Genomic DNA, 15,538 nt, shown 5'->3' with positions numbered 1-15,538 from the left:
GCAAGGGGAGTTTGCAATTAGCGTGGATTACAGGGCAGATTATAGCGGGTCTAATGAGAACATAAAGAGATTAGATTCCAGGAGAAATTCATGGATGGATGGACTGATATGGATCATGGGGAGGGAGAGAGAGAGAGAGAGAGAGAGAGCAAGAGAGAGAGAAAGAGGCCACTGAGATAAAATGATATAAGAATGCAAGAAAAAGGTGGGCGAGGGAGATATGAGAGAGGGAGAGAGAAGGGTAAAGCGTAGTCTAATAGAACAAGAGATCAAGTAGTGGGACGAAAAGGACGAGAGATAAAGAGAAAGAGGCCTCTGAGACCGAGGGATATGAGAGAGCGAGGAAAAGGTGGACAGCTTGAAGTAGACAGAGGCCTAAAGAGGTGGGCGCCGTAGAGACAGAGAAAATGGTGGTGGGGCTGAAGTGTAAGAGGGGTTCTCGAAAAAGTAAATTGATGGATAGGTGGTCTGGGAGAGGAGAAAGATTGAGACCCTGCAAAGAGACAGGGGTGGGCAAGGCAAGGACTCAGAGACAGATTAAAAAAGAGCAGAGAGGCGAATACACACACACACACACACACACACACATACTCGTATAAACAATAGGCCCCAGACAGAGAAAGAGGCATACAAATTCTATTTATTTCTCTTTTTCTCATACACACACACACACATACACACACACAGACACACAAACTGCATTATCTGCAGCTCTCGGGAGATATCCCAGGGCATGGCTAATATGCCTCCCCACTGTCTCTCTACATGTACAGAGATGTTGAGAGGATAGGAGGCTAACAAAAAGCAGCGGATGCAGAGTGGAGACAACAGCCTCTCTGCGCAACAAAACAGAAATGCAGACAAACGATGACAACAAAGAACAGAAAACCAACACCAGCCAGACAAAGACAAATTGATGCACAACGTTGTGTAAAAACTCTCCTAGATTGAAAATGTATGTGTGCTGCTGGGGCGGGGGGTTTCTTTCCAAAGCTCCCAAGGGTGCATACAGTATGTGTGTGAATGTGCATTGGACTTGTCGTTTAAAAAGAAAAAAAAGAAAAATACAGTAGCTGCTCTTGTTAGTAGGACGAGTATTGATTCACTTTCTTCCTTAGCCCATTGCAAGCCTTCAGATCGTTTTTTCTTTCTTTTCTTTTCCTCTGTTCACATAAGTATTTAATTTGGCCAATATCAGATTCCAGTGTGAACTGGTCACTGTCCTGAACTGGCCTGACCATGTGTGACAATAGCAAAGGTGTCACACACAGCACGTTGTGATGGAAGTCTGCATGGAGACCACAAAATCAGACCTGTATTGAATTTAAGACTAAATATTAAAGTGATCCAAATTGTCATTTGAGAGATCAGATTCCAAGTGATTTGTGTTGTTCACACTCGTGAACAATAGTTTGAGAGTAACTAATAAGAGATGAAGTGTTAATATTCTCATCTGTGAATGCTTGCAAAATGCTAATTTGAGCTGGCTGTAACATTTCGCCTCTGACAAACAGCTGTCCCTCAGTGGGGTCATTGAGGATATGCATTGTAAATTGAATGTAAATGGACTGCGCTTACAGTACATAAAGCTTTTCACGATTCACTCACACTTAAAAGTGCTTCAAATGGTTTGCCTCTAGCTAACCATCGGGAGCACTACGGGGTTCAGTGTCTTGCCCAGGGACACAGCCAACCCACAGGACAACCGCTATACCTGCTTAGCCACAGCAGCCAAGCACATCACTCTTTTAGGTACAAGGACTCCGGTAAACATGATGTCCGAGACAGATTTATGAGAAATCCATATCTAAGGGTTATGAATACCATTTTGGCATTTCAGCTCCAACTGACCACCTTACTTGAAAGCCATTTCCCAGACTGGGGATATGAGCTACTGAGCGTATCGGGGGCCATTTTGGATCCACTGACCTTTGAGTATACGGTCTAAATGGCTGGGGTGTGATCCCTTGATATGAACTAATATGGCCCGTGTACTCGTGTTTTGTTTTTGTTTGGTACGAGTACTTTAGTTTTGTGGACTGGACACAAGAACTGTCTGTGTACTGCGGACCAATCTATGATACGCTTGAAGCAGCCAAGATTATTTCTCTTCTTTGACCAAAGAGGACCACATGGCTCTAGAATTTCAGCCTTAACCTGACACTGACCCCACAGCCAATAACATTGTTGCCTCAATGCCAAATATTGTGTTTTTTTCCCCATGTATTAAGATGTAGCATCATTTACAGTCAGTGCAATAAAGACATGGTCTAATTTGCTGCTATGTCAGCAATCCAGCTAGCCTAGATATCCAGACTTACCGTTTGCCCATTTAAATTTGCTCAGTTTACTGGTCTGGGCACGAACAATTGGGGCTCATTAACTATGTCGGAAATTCGGAGGTACCAATCAAATCGTACTTGCTGATATGGGCAGCAGTAACCGGATGACGACAGTGCTGCGCATGCACGGTCGAAGTGGTGATAGTAAACAAAGATGGATGCGGATATGTTGTTTGAAATGGCTTCAGACTTGACACTTAACGATTTAAGCTTGTTTATTGCATGGATTGGTCGTAGTGCTATCCAATTGCGTGCACTGGTGTTGGTGCCGCCCCTTGAATTGGGAAGGTCTATTGCTCATCGGCAAGTGCAATCCTACATCGTTCTAGATGTGGGTCTGGCTACCATCTATCATGATTAATAAACAACTGTAACCAGCAAATCATTGCTTAATGACCTAATTATTTGGGGATAAAACAATTCTAAATTTATTTATTAAATATTTAATTCTGTGTATTTTCCTTCATCCAACTTTCAAAACACAGTCAGCAAGACACAACATACAGGTTTGATGTGCACTAGAGTTGTTACTCATAGTCAGCTCAGGCCTAACAGGAACAATAAGAAGGACGTTTGGTTCAGCTTATCACTATAAAGACAGCGATCACACTCTTCCTCTTGCGCTCTTTATCTTTTTTTTCATTGCTGTCTTTCCTTTTTGCTGTCGTTCTTTCTTATCTCACCGCCTCGCAATCTCTCCGCCGCTCTGTGTCTTTGTCAGAGTATGACAAAGTCTCAGTACAGAATACATCAGACAATCAAAGATGTAGACATTAACCTCTCTAAATAAGGAGGATAAATAAGTGTATCTGCAGGAAGGAGTACCTACACAATTTTGTGTGTTGGTAAAATTACAGATGGATAAAGCCATAATGAGTGTTTTGTGTATGTCCCAGAGGACAGCAAAGGAACACAACACTAGGCCTTATCAAGTCTGTTTTCTCTTCTCATGTGTGCATCCTTGTTGGCAGGTTTGGCTGTGAGAGCGAAAGGAAGGGGTATGGACTGATGCAAAATAATATGACTATAAAGATGAAAGTGACAAGAAATTTTAGCTCAGAATGTAATTTTATACATTCATCCTTTGAGGTTTAATGGATAATCCTGGTTTGTTATCACTACATGGGTCTTATGCTGGTTCATGGGTGATTATAACAGTTTACTGCTCAGACATGTGAATAGCAATACTGCAACATCTCAACAAATTAGTCCAACAGGTTTATCTAAACCACTTTTTTGGACATCTTATGGCACAGGAACATTGTGTTTGTGTGTGCACACATAACTACAGGAAGTGCGGTAGGTCAAAGTCGGTTAGGGAATTTGGTCTGGAAACTATAACGGATGTTTACAATAGAAAGTTTTCACAAAAAGTTCATCAATCACCTTGGTTTCTGTTCCCAGTAATATTGGCTAACCCATTTAAATTATTTATCATCATCTTAACATAATTCTTTTTACAGAAATCTGTTTCTTCAACCAGCTACTCTCTTGCCATTTAACATTTTAAAAATTGTTTTGCCCCACCAGCATTTTATCATATGCAAACCAGAAGTGTTCTTTCTGATGTAATGTTAAATTAACATCCACACATCCAGCTACCATTCAGAACACTCACTACAGTCTAGTGGGACTTATGATAATTACTGTGCACCTGCTTTTTAAACCCAGGAATTGTGTACAACCCAACACACACACAAATACACACACAAACATGTTGCTGAGCCTGGTCTTGGCAGTTCCAGGTCTCTCTGCGGCTCTCCATGTGAACTCTCTGCCAGTTTGATTCTATCTCTCCTCCCATTCATCTCCATCCCTCCATGCTGCCAGTCCTCTCATCCCCACCACCACCACAACCACCCTCTTCCACCCCCTCCACTCCTCAGTTGTTTGTTTTGGCATAGCTAGTACGGAGTCACACAGGAGACATGAACTGGCACAATAAGTACTATAGCTCTCATTCCACCTGATGCCCTGCTGTTACTCCTAGACCACCTCTCTTGTCCACTCCACTGTCTGCCTCTGTTACTCATCCTGAAAAACAAGTTATGAATAGGATCGAGTAGGATTTTTTCATTATACAATAATACTTTGTTTGCCCCATCTGTCTTAGAAACTTAAAAGAATGAAGTCTCACATATCATGTGTTATGACATGGCAGGTTGAGTGAGTGAGATAGATAAAGGTGCAATTCATTTCCAACTTTAAAACTTGTTATTTGTTGAAAGACCTTATTTTTATCTATCTGTAAAACTAAAAAGCATTTGTGAGGCTTATGCAGGAGCTTTACTTATATATATATTTAGCGATATAGCGTCTTACCACATCTTTGCAGTAGAAGCAGTGATTGTGAGTTTAAAGATGTTTGATGCTGGACACTTCCCCGATTATGTGGCATTACTTTGCTTGTGTAGCAATCATTTTACCCTGACGAGTTGTTTGCCGTTGTTGAAAAGTGGCCGCAGATCAGCTTCGAGGACGATGACATTACACTCATTAATTGGGATGGGATTCAAAATGGATGCCCTTTTGGGAGGCTGGGGGCTTAGCTTCGTTGGCTGTGGATTCGGGACTTGGCTGACCTATCTGTCAAGGTCTTAAACCTGGTTCTCACTTGGTCTTAAACTTGGTATCAGTGTAACCACAAACACACACACACACACACACACACACACACACACACACACACACACACACACACACACACGTGTCCACACAAAGAGAGGGGATTGTGAAGTCTCCCGAGGAGGCAGCTTTAATCCTATTGACAATGGCTTGTCTGAACAGTGGCCTGAAGAGAGATAGGACTAATTCTCTTTATGAAGACAATAAACCAACAGGTCACCAGGGCCAAACACACAGACAGACACACACACAGTATACAGTATACAGTATATAAACACACATAGACACATCCATAGCTTTTGCCCCAGTTCAAAACAACAAAAGTGTAATAATACAGTATATCACACCGCTCAATGCAATTGTGCTGCATCAAAAGTCAGCTTCAATCCTCTCCTGTTAAAACATTTGACTCAAGAGATTCCATTATCCCTGATGGAATTTGACAAAGCAGTATTGACAGTGCAGCTTATTTTTCCGGAATAAAAAGAGGGAAAAGTAATATTGTTACACTCTCTCTTGCTGTCATGTGTTTCCAGGCACTAGTCTAGTTACTGTCTCATGCCAGAATACATTAGCGAGAAGGCAAAGAAGGCAATATTGCATTTCTTATTGAAAAGTGCGATCCTTCACCTTTCATTTACTCATTAAAACAAACACACACACACACACACACACACACACACACACACACACACACACACACACACATGCACTCAGAGAGGTGTTACTGTACCTCTGCTGTGTGTCGGCCGAAGTATTCACACTCGCACAAGCTCTTCTTTACACATAGATTTGAACATAATGCAAAAGATAAATGTTAAAGCACCACTCAATGGATCTCTAAAATCAGAGGTATGATCTGTGACTAAGTGTGCCTGTCACTCCCAAGAGCATTTACCATCCAGCTGTGTAAAGCATGTTGTGGGTAAATGAATTAGATTCGCCAGGCAGCTGCTTGCTGTCAATATAAATCACATTAATGTGACAACAGATTCATACAGTTAATGTTTAAACAATTAATCACTCAGGTTTTTGACAGGTTACAATTACAACTCAATTGCCTTGACGAAAGTTTGTGTTTTTCGTCTCTGCTGTACTTTAATGTGAGAGACACAGCACACATTGTTATATTTAGCCAGAAACCACTAGGGATGCTACTTACCTTTCTTAAAAGAGCTTAAAAGAGCTAACACATTGTTTTTTTGTTTTGTGTTTTTTGTATTTGTTCTCTAGATGGGACCCCCTACACGTGGTGGGTGGGTCGTGGCAGTGAGAAGCACTTCTACTGGGGGGGCTCCGGGCCTGGCATCCAGAAATGTGCCTGTGGCCTCGACAGGAACTGCACCGACCCCAAGTACGACTGCAACTGCGACGCCGACCAAAAACAATGGTATGTCAGACTACAGTTCAGCAGGTGCACCAACAATTTGTCACGTATCGATTAACTTTGCCCGAAGTTTTTTTTTGTTTGCTTTTGTATTGACTATAATTAAAGTCTGCGCAAAAAAAAACAGCTGGCAGTGAAAAGTTTTCAGTCACACCAAATCCACTCACTGCAGCGGAGCACGGGGAGGTCATGCATCCATACAGCAGAGTCAGCACATCTGTTTATTTATACCATTCTGCTGTGCACTCTGCTTAATGCTCCTTTGAGTATCCAGCTGTATCCATCCTACTTCCATATTACAGATCAGCCCTCACTAAGGGCTGTGTTATTAGAGCTTCTACAGTGTTTTATTGTGTTCTTTTTTTTCTTAAAGATTCTTACTTTTTAATAGAAATAAACCCAAAGCAAATGAGTGCTCACTAAAGTATTTATGTTTTCCAATCATACAGTAGCTTAGCAACTGTAATGAGGCAACAGTATTTTTCCACAGCATGAAGCAGTGTACATGGCGATGCAGAGAGAAGGGGCGATAATGTTTCTCTTCATACAAAGAGTTTGAAGGGGTGTTGTGTTTTTTTAAGCCTTTCCAATGTAAACTGTAAAACAATAGCATTCCTCGCTGGCTTACTATAAGTTACTGGTAATAAACTTGTGTTACATCCATGGCCAAGAGGTTATATACAATATCATTAAGAACTGAGACTGCATTATTGTGTAGGATTCCAGATCACACCTTGTTCTTTCATAAAGTTGAATGATGTTCTTTGAAAATACAAACAATAAGAATAAAAGTAGCCTCCGTCTTGTTGGCTCAAGTATGTCTATAGGCTGACAGTGCTATGTACTGTATATATATAAGACGTTTTTTCTCCTACTACTTTACTCTAGGCCCAGGTCTAACTAGCTCTTCCCTACAAAACAAGAATAGTAGTATTTCTTTACCTCCATATGTTCTACAACATTTTTGTATGTAGCTTTAGCCTTCGTATATTATCATCTTGTCAAGTAGCCATCAAGCGCATATATAATAAGAGTTTAGGAGATTACATTTGCTAAGAAAAGTTGTCATTTTACACAAAGAAATCTACCGCCATCAACCACAAATAAGAAGCTGTTTTTATCTTCTTCTGTCAATCAAGGACCAAAAAAGGTTAACTTTTTAATAAGCTAGGTACAATGTAAAATGACTCAGCAGCTTCACTGGAACATTCAAGAGTTGAACGCCTTGTTCAAAAGTTATTCAGGGAAGAAGAAAGCCATTAAGTGCCCATGCCCATTATGTTTCTCAAGTATATGTTCCATTAGAGAGAATATTCATCATGGTTGACATTCATTTCAGTGAAAAAAAATATGTCTTAACTACCCATGGATATGATAATTTCACTAAGCAAAAGAGAAGGTCTCTGGTGCTAATGTCAGTTTGTAGTTTGCCTTTTGCCGGACAGTCTGAAGAGGTGTCTTAACTTCAAGGGCTTAAGTGACTGAATGATGGATGCCACTGTCAGTGATGAATTCATTTAACAGGGATGTTTGTGCCCGTAGAGCCAACAGTTTGTGTTTCAATGCTCTTTTAGCCAGCTGATGGATCTTCTCATTAAACAAATTGCATGGCTGTCTGTCTGTGGGCGTGTGCATGTGTGTGCATACTGTAAGTTAGCAGGAAGGAGCGATATCATTTACTTTCATGACTCCCTCTTCATCACTAAAACTGATGAGATTATAAATAAGTCTTACTCTCTCGTCTCGTTCCGTCCATTAATATCGTATATGCATTAATGTCTCATTGTTTGGCTGAGTGAGTTTTTGAAGTATCACCCATATAACTCTATTTCCACTCATTACCCATATTTTTGGCAGCACTTAGAAACACACATGCATACACCAAGCAATCAATTAGATCCAACAGTCATTTACACACTGCATGAATGTAAAACAAATAAAATCAAATAGCTATCTTTAGAATTATAAAATAAATTACAAAATAAATTATTGATATTATGCATTTTTTGTTTGTTTTTCCTCATCCATAGATTAATATAATATAAATAGGCTATAAGTATGTTATATTTGAATATGAATGATATGTTTTACAAAGTATTGTTTCCCTCATTAACACTGTATTCACAACTTAAACAATATTTACTTAACATTTTTATGTAGAGAAATGTACCGTGTATATACACATATACAAGCACATACTGCATATATAGTACTGTTTATAGATACATATACATATTTAGTCATGTTTTTTTTAAAGTGGGTAGCAATGTATGTACTGTGCCGCAGACAATTATGAAGGTAAACAACTTCTTATTCACAAAGAATACACAATAATATTTCCTCTGTCTACATCTTCTTGCAGGAGAGAAGATTCTGGTCTCTTGGCTTATAAAGAACACCTGCCAGTCAGCCAGGTTGCCGTGGGTGACACCAACAGACCGGGCTCTGAGGCCAGGCTGACTGTTGGACCGCTCCGTTGCCAAGGAGATGGTGAGGGCTTTGTCATGCATACATATGTTGTGGAGGACTCCTAGTTGTTGATGCAACATTTGGCAACAACCTTTAGTATTTTGAGTGATGGACAGCTTGGCACATATGCCATCATGTCCACAGAATGATGACTGGCCAGGACCTACAGGCTTGGTGTATATGGAGATGAAAGAACAGGAATTCAACATGGTGCTGGAAATGTAATATAAGATTGAATCAGGGACACACAAGAAGTAACTCTAGAAATGTTCCAGCAGGGCTGATAACGGTGGAGGTTTTTGGTTTACTACAAAGCTTTTAAACAACAACAACAATGTATATGAACACAATAGGAATAATGAATCTATCAGGCACTGGCACATTTTTACAGTTAAACTTCATTGTAATAATACACAACCAAACGTAAACCTGGTCTCCATGAGTCCAGGCACTAGGACCAACCACACAGGAGGTTCTGCCAGAGGATGCCAAGGTGTGTTCTAATTCAAAGACAGTGGAAAGGTCAAGCCAGGAGCTAAATCACACTGTGCTTTGGATTTATCAGTATAGATCTTAAAAAAGACCTTCAACCCTTACAGGGATACTGTATGGGAACATATAAAAGTGTGTGAGCATTTTGGATTGGCTGCAGGTTTAAAAGGGACCTTTGAGAGAGACATGAGTGACAATGGCCTTAGTGAGAGAATAAGTGTGCGTTAATGACTTTCTCCCAAGTCAGCAACCAGTAAGAGTGTTCCCATTTTCAAGATAATTCTGGGCTGGACTTAGAGGCATGACTGCATAACCTTTTGAAATGCCCTCATCAAAGGTTAAATAGAAAGAATCACCCCCAGTCTCTTTAAATTTCCCGTTGACATCATGTGCAGCTTTTGAGCATTAAGGGGTGACAAAATGACATTTTATTTCATTTGATGTTAAAGGTGAAGTAAGCGGTTTATTTATGTTTAAAAAAGTGTTAAATCGCTCTTTATTCATACAGTGATCTCTTACGTAATGTGCGCGTTTCATAAAGCCAATCTCTCAGTCAGCTGCTTTGCATGTAATCGGCAAATAAACTTATTGGAGTATCCCGAAATTGTTATCCAATCAGAAGAGAGAACGCTACAAACCAACACTCGTCTCACTCATAAATAGTATATACACTCCATGGTCTCACTGCCGGTGCACGCCAGAGCAACAGATGGGTGAATGTGTATGCGCCTACAATGGCGGAGCAGGTAAACATCCTTCCCAATGTCTGTTTTGATGGTTTTTATCATGTTTTATCACACTTATGGATCTGAGATGATGCTAGATAACTCGCTGCTTGAAGACCGCAGTGCATTAATGTGGTGACGTAGGGACGAGCGAGGGGACTGCTAACTGCAGTAACTGACAGGAAGTTAGCTAAAAGAACCATTCCGCTTACAGCACCTTTAAGTTTTAGGTAATTCCTCCTAGGCAAACAAATAGCTAGTGTGACTCTTGCCTCTCCCTCCACTCGCCTTGACTCAACCTTACTCATTGCGATTCCTGTACCCGGTGAAAATGATTCATAAAAACCCAGTCAATGCGTTCTGTCTGCATCACCGTTGATGTGTTCAGGTATGTAATGGGGAAAACCTGAAAAGATAGTGAGCTGAGTGCTGGGCATCTTAGCATGATAGCTGACTATGTTTATACACTTACACTTGAATTGCTATCCAAATTGACTTCTTTTTTTAAGTGATATGGCGTGCGGTTTCTTGCAGCAGCAAAGGGAGCTAAGCATAGAAAGTGTATATATTATCTACACGTTAGCACATTAAAGCAAGGATACACTGAAAATGGTAAATGATATTTGATCTTTTTTTCTAATCACCACTGTACAGTTTACCTGGTGAAGCCTCGGGCTTCAGTGTTCCACCTGTTGTACCTGCACATTTCTGTGATGTGGAGTCAGTCAGAGACAATCCAGTTGTTCTGTTTGATATTTTATAAATAGATGCTGCCTACGCACATTTTACCATAATGCACATTCAGGTGTTGGCAATAGGAGTGTATTCCATTGCCAAAATAGTGTGACTGTAGTGTTGTATAGACTGCTTTATTTCACCTTAACAAAGTAAAAAAAAAAAAAGTGAGAGCTTAAACATCCATATGAATTCAAGCAGAGGGAAAGAGTACTTAAGTCATGCTCCTCTCCATCCCTAATCCCAGTGGAGGTATTTCTTGGATTGTACATGACGTTCAGAAATTGTCGGCTAAAGTTTTTGAAAAGTTGCAGAATTTGCTGTCCTTGATTTGAAGGCAATCTTAATTAAAAAAAACTATAGTGAGGGAGTCCAACAGAACACACTCCATGAGTAGCCGATTGGGCAAATTGTTATTCTGCGGTTGCACTTGAGTGTGAAAATAACACATTGCTCAAACTCACCTTACGCTCTTCATTCAGAGAAACGGTTGCTTTATCTCAAATCTCGAAAATTGTTCTGATTGTATGTGTGAGTGTGTGTGTTTGTGCACTTTAATGAATGTGTGTTTTTTTGTGTTTGTAGGCACACACACATTTGGACGTGTGTGTGTGTGTGTGTGTGTGTGTGTGTGTGTGTGTGTGTGTGTGTGTGTGTGTGTGTGTGTGTGTGTGTGTGTGTGTGTGTGTGTGTGTGTGTGTGTGTGTGTGTGTGTGTGTGTGTGTGTGTGTGGCCATATAAAGCATGTGCATTTTTGAGATGTTCCCTCTAAACAGCCATCCTCTCATCCTTTTACTCTTTTCTGTCTTGTCCTTGTAGTTTTGGCTGTTTCCTCAGGTAAACAGCAAATATCAGACCCTGCAGGACACCCCTCCCCCCCCCCCCCACACACACACAAACACACACACACACTCACACACACACGCTGAGAGGCACTTTAATCTGTGCTGCCTCTCTTCCTGTCTATTCTTCTAATCAGTGTTGGCAAACCGCTCTCTGTGGGACTCTGGGTCAACTGGAAGACACACACTGATTCTAACACTCCATCATTTTCTTTTCTTTTTTTTACCACCTTTCTTTCGTCCTCACTCATGGACCTGTGCTGTTTCATTTTGTCCTCAGCCTACCTGTAGTGTGTCAATCATAAGGTGTGTACTGTATTTCTGATGTCTGATTGGCGATTAATTACACCGCATTCCTGATTCCTGACGCATGTTACACTATGGCTACTTTTCTCATTCTGAATCCGACAAGGCTTTCACACAAACTCATAACAATTATAAATGGATGATGAAAAACCTATCTCAATGAAGTAAAGCCACGCAGTCGTAAGGAATAGCCACTATTAAAGAGGGTTATGTAGTCGCAGCAGGGCTGGAAAAACACACACACACACACACCACCATGTGATGGCGAGGGGCTGACGCATGTAGACACGCACAGCCCTCTGCTTTCCTACTTGACCACGCGCCTCAATGCTCCAGAAGAGCAGGGGATTATAGAATATCCTGATTACCTTACCTTGACGACTTCTTCTGTCTTCATGCTTTGTCTAGTGAATAGTGAATGCTAATGGTGCAGGTATAAATTGCTCCCTGCAGGCTGCCGGGAGCCACGAAGCTGATTTTGTTTGCTTTGACGTGCCTCAGGCCGACTATGACTCTTTTTCTATCATCCCCTTCCCACTTGTGACCTCGGCATGAAACAGAATACAGCTACAATTACATGTAACAATTTATCACCTTTTCCTTTTTTCTAGTCTGGAACAAGTGCAACCTCAAATCTGATTCTGACTACCCATTGAGAGGATTTAGAACAGAAACGCAGTGAATACCTCAATCAATTGCTTTTGTCTTTTGTGATTGCCCCTTGCTTTTCTCATCGCCTCTCTCTTTATTTTGTCTATCTCCTAAGACGAAATAGATTACAACAGCGTCAGGAAGTAAGCTTGGTGTCTGCTGTGTGATGTAGCAAAAGTACCACAGAGGTTTTGTGGAAAGCAATATCCTGTGGAGAGGAACAAGCAACATGGATTTAATCTTTAGTTCAAAGCAGACAGATCATTACGCTAACTTTAAATATTATCTATTGACTGTTAGTTTTTTTATAGTCAAGGGAATAATAATAGAATGGAGCTTTGTAATCTCAGTGGACTGTTAGTGACTGTTACAGAGAGACAGTAACTCCAAACTACAGAGCAATATAGCTAAAAGTAAAATGGATTTGGTCAACACATCCCTCATGCAGAGTTTCTCACTCTCGTTTTTATATATCAGTCTGTGCGTCCATCCGTTCATCCTGTAGGCAGAAGGTGGCCTGGTTCTGTCGCGGTCGCCAAACATGACAGAACACCTGCCCTCATCCTCACCGGTGTCACACTCATTATGATGCCTTCATCGACAATCTGGTGCAACTCTCATTAATGTCCCCTCATCACAGCGCTGCCAACATACCAAAAAGCTACGAGTTAATGACCCATGACATCACATCTGTTTGTGTGTGTGTGGGGGGGGGTCTATCATGGCATTATTGCGGACACAACTAAAGATGGATCCTCCTGTCTCTTCAAAGGAGCCCTATTATTTTTGTCTCCCTCTATTATCCACTGTGTGTGTGTGTGTGTGTGTGTGTGTGTGTGTGTGTGTGTGTGTGTGTGTGTGTGTGTGTGTGTGTGTGTGTGTGTGTGTGTGTGTGTGTGTGTGTGTGTGTGTGTGTGTGTGTGTGTGTGTGTGTGTGTGTGTGTGTGTGTGTGTGTGTGTGTGTGTGTGTGGGTGTGTGTGTGTGGGTGGGTGTCAGAGACAAAGAGACAGCTCTCCTCCTTTATATTGACTGACAAAATTAACAAACTAACTTTAAAATAAAATGAAGATGACTTTGAGTTATGTTTCCAATAGTACTGGCCAAGACATTGGAACATGAAGCATACATTATATATTGGCCCATTAGGGCATATTATACATATATTAAAAAGTTCACACGTGAATAGGCTCTCCGTGTATGATTGATGGTTCTCATACTGTGCATGGAGCTCTGTCTCAGTAAGAGCAATGATGATTGGCTGCTATATAATGGGTTTTTATAGGCAAATGACTAATGTCTTGGGCAGTCAGGGAAAGTTTTAGTAAGTGTGTGTGTGTGTGTGTGTTACTCTCTTTCTTTGGTAGGCAAAAGAACAAGTAAGAGTGAGACCTGTGTGTGTGTGTGCGTGCTCCAGCATTAATGAAGCCCATTTCCATGGCTAGTTTAATGGCAGCCTATACAGTCAAAGGCAGGCAGAGAGGAATTAGTCCCATTTATTGACGTTAAAAGGGTTTGGACATTTTAATAGATGGGTATGAAAATCTATGACAGCAAATGAAGCAAAGCAGCATATGTTCCATTATTATATGTAATGCACCTGCTATGTGACTTGCTTGACCACCAGTGCTGGTGTACAAGGGCTCCCTATGATAGTTCCAAACTAATGAATTGCTTTGTACCGCTATATCACTGTTCATAAGACCTCATATAGTGTCTATGTATTTGGTCGTTCTAACATGCTTCTAAGATATTGAGTGTCCGAAGTGCATTATAAAGGACTCATTACTTTTTTTTCCAAAATAATAAAGTATGTGAATTTATCAGTTTATTGTGAATTTTAGCCAAAAATGTATTATTGAAAATATACCAAAATGCAAAAAATCTGGTTAAAATACAATATATAAAAACAATTGCACCACTCTGTATATTTTGCAGTTAAACTTTAACTCTTTTCTTTCTAAATGAAGGGGGCTGGGTGCATATTCTGCTATTGGTATTATAGCCATTGGTGTTTCTCTCCTCATTTTTGTCTTTACTTTCTACAGTTAACTATAGTGTTCGCTGTCTTTTTGCAGCAAGGAAAAAGCTATTTTAAATGCGTGGTAAATAAAATCCTTTTATGGCAATCGTTAATTAACAATCTGACACAAAGAAATTTAAATTGTTTAGTGTTTCATAAACACCAAAATGCTAGTCATTACAAGTTGACAAGACCTGATACAGGTGGGTAGGTGATTAAAAACCAACCAGTTCCCGTTACCCTGAAGTTACTTGTTCTAATCCCCATGATGTAAGACCTCTAAGGAAGACTTGGACAAATCCTTCCATCTAATGATAAATAATTGAAAAAAATAAATAGATAAAAAATTTGATTAGATTTTTCTGTTTATTTATTTGATAAACTTTTTTCCCTTCCTTCTTTCACTTCATTCAGTATATCTCTGAGGGTTATGTACTTCAAAATGTATGACAACCAACCACCTAATTAAAGTGTAGGTTCAAGTGTTATGTTGTGAAAAATGTGATCCGAGCCATTCCCTGAGGGACACTTTCTGCATGAAATGGAACACCTTTTTATTGATAACTCTATTCTTAGGCCTATTCTTCTTTGATGAAAAATGCCTCTCAACAACTTCACACCTGAAGCAAGTAGCAGAATAAGAAGCAAGCGGAAATCAAATGAAATGAAAATGTGTTAGAAGTTATCCTGCAGGCCTGAGACGCTAAATATCACAATCTAAAGTGATATTACTCTTCAGACTGAAGAAAAAGGCTGTAGGTGTGACAATGTGATTATTCATTAGAGCCACTGTCACAGTAAGTCTAGTCTATTCTGCCTCAAGCAAACAGTGTACATGCATTTTTATGTTCAATGTCTATCTACCCACATGCATTTTATATTTGTCTTTGTTTGTGTGTGTGTGCCCAAAAATGTCCTTGTTAATGACCTGGGACAGTGCAGT

At 40.3% G+C, this 15,538-nt stretch overlaps 1 protein-coding gene across 1 annotated transcript in view; it reads left to right on the top strand.

Annotated features, from left to right (window-relative positions):
- The window catches only part of cntnap2a (contactin associated protein 2a), a gene marked incomplete at its 5' end in the record, with an annotated part of 288,241 nt that overhangs the window by 224,528 nt on the left and 48,175 nt on the right, over positions 1 to 15,538 (top strand). The window contains 2 exons of the mRNA XM_080050610.1: positions 6,201 to 6,357; positions 8,717 to 8,844. Coding sequence (XP_079906736.1) covers positions 6,201 to 6,357; positions 8,717 to 8,844 — 285 coding nt within the window. The remainder of the gene's footprint in view (positions 1 to 6,200; positions 6,358 to 8,716; positions 8,845 to 15,538) is intronic.

Source organism: Ammodytes marinus (assembly GCF_949987685.1).
Source record: "Ammodytes marinus genome assembly, chromosome: 21".
NCBI lineage: Eukaryota > Metazoa > Chordata > Actinopteri > Uranoscopiformes > Ammodytidae > Ammodytes > Ammodytes marinus.
The sequence above is the reverse complement of the archived record's forward strand: the minus strand, read 5'-3'. Positions and strand labels throughout refer to the sequence as shown.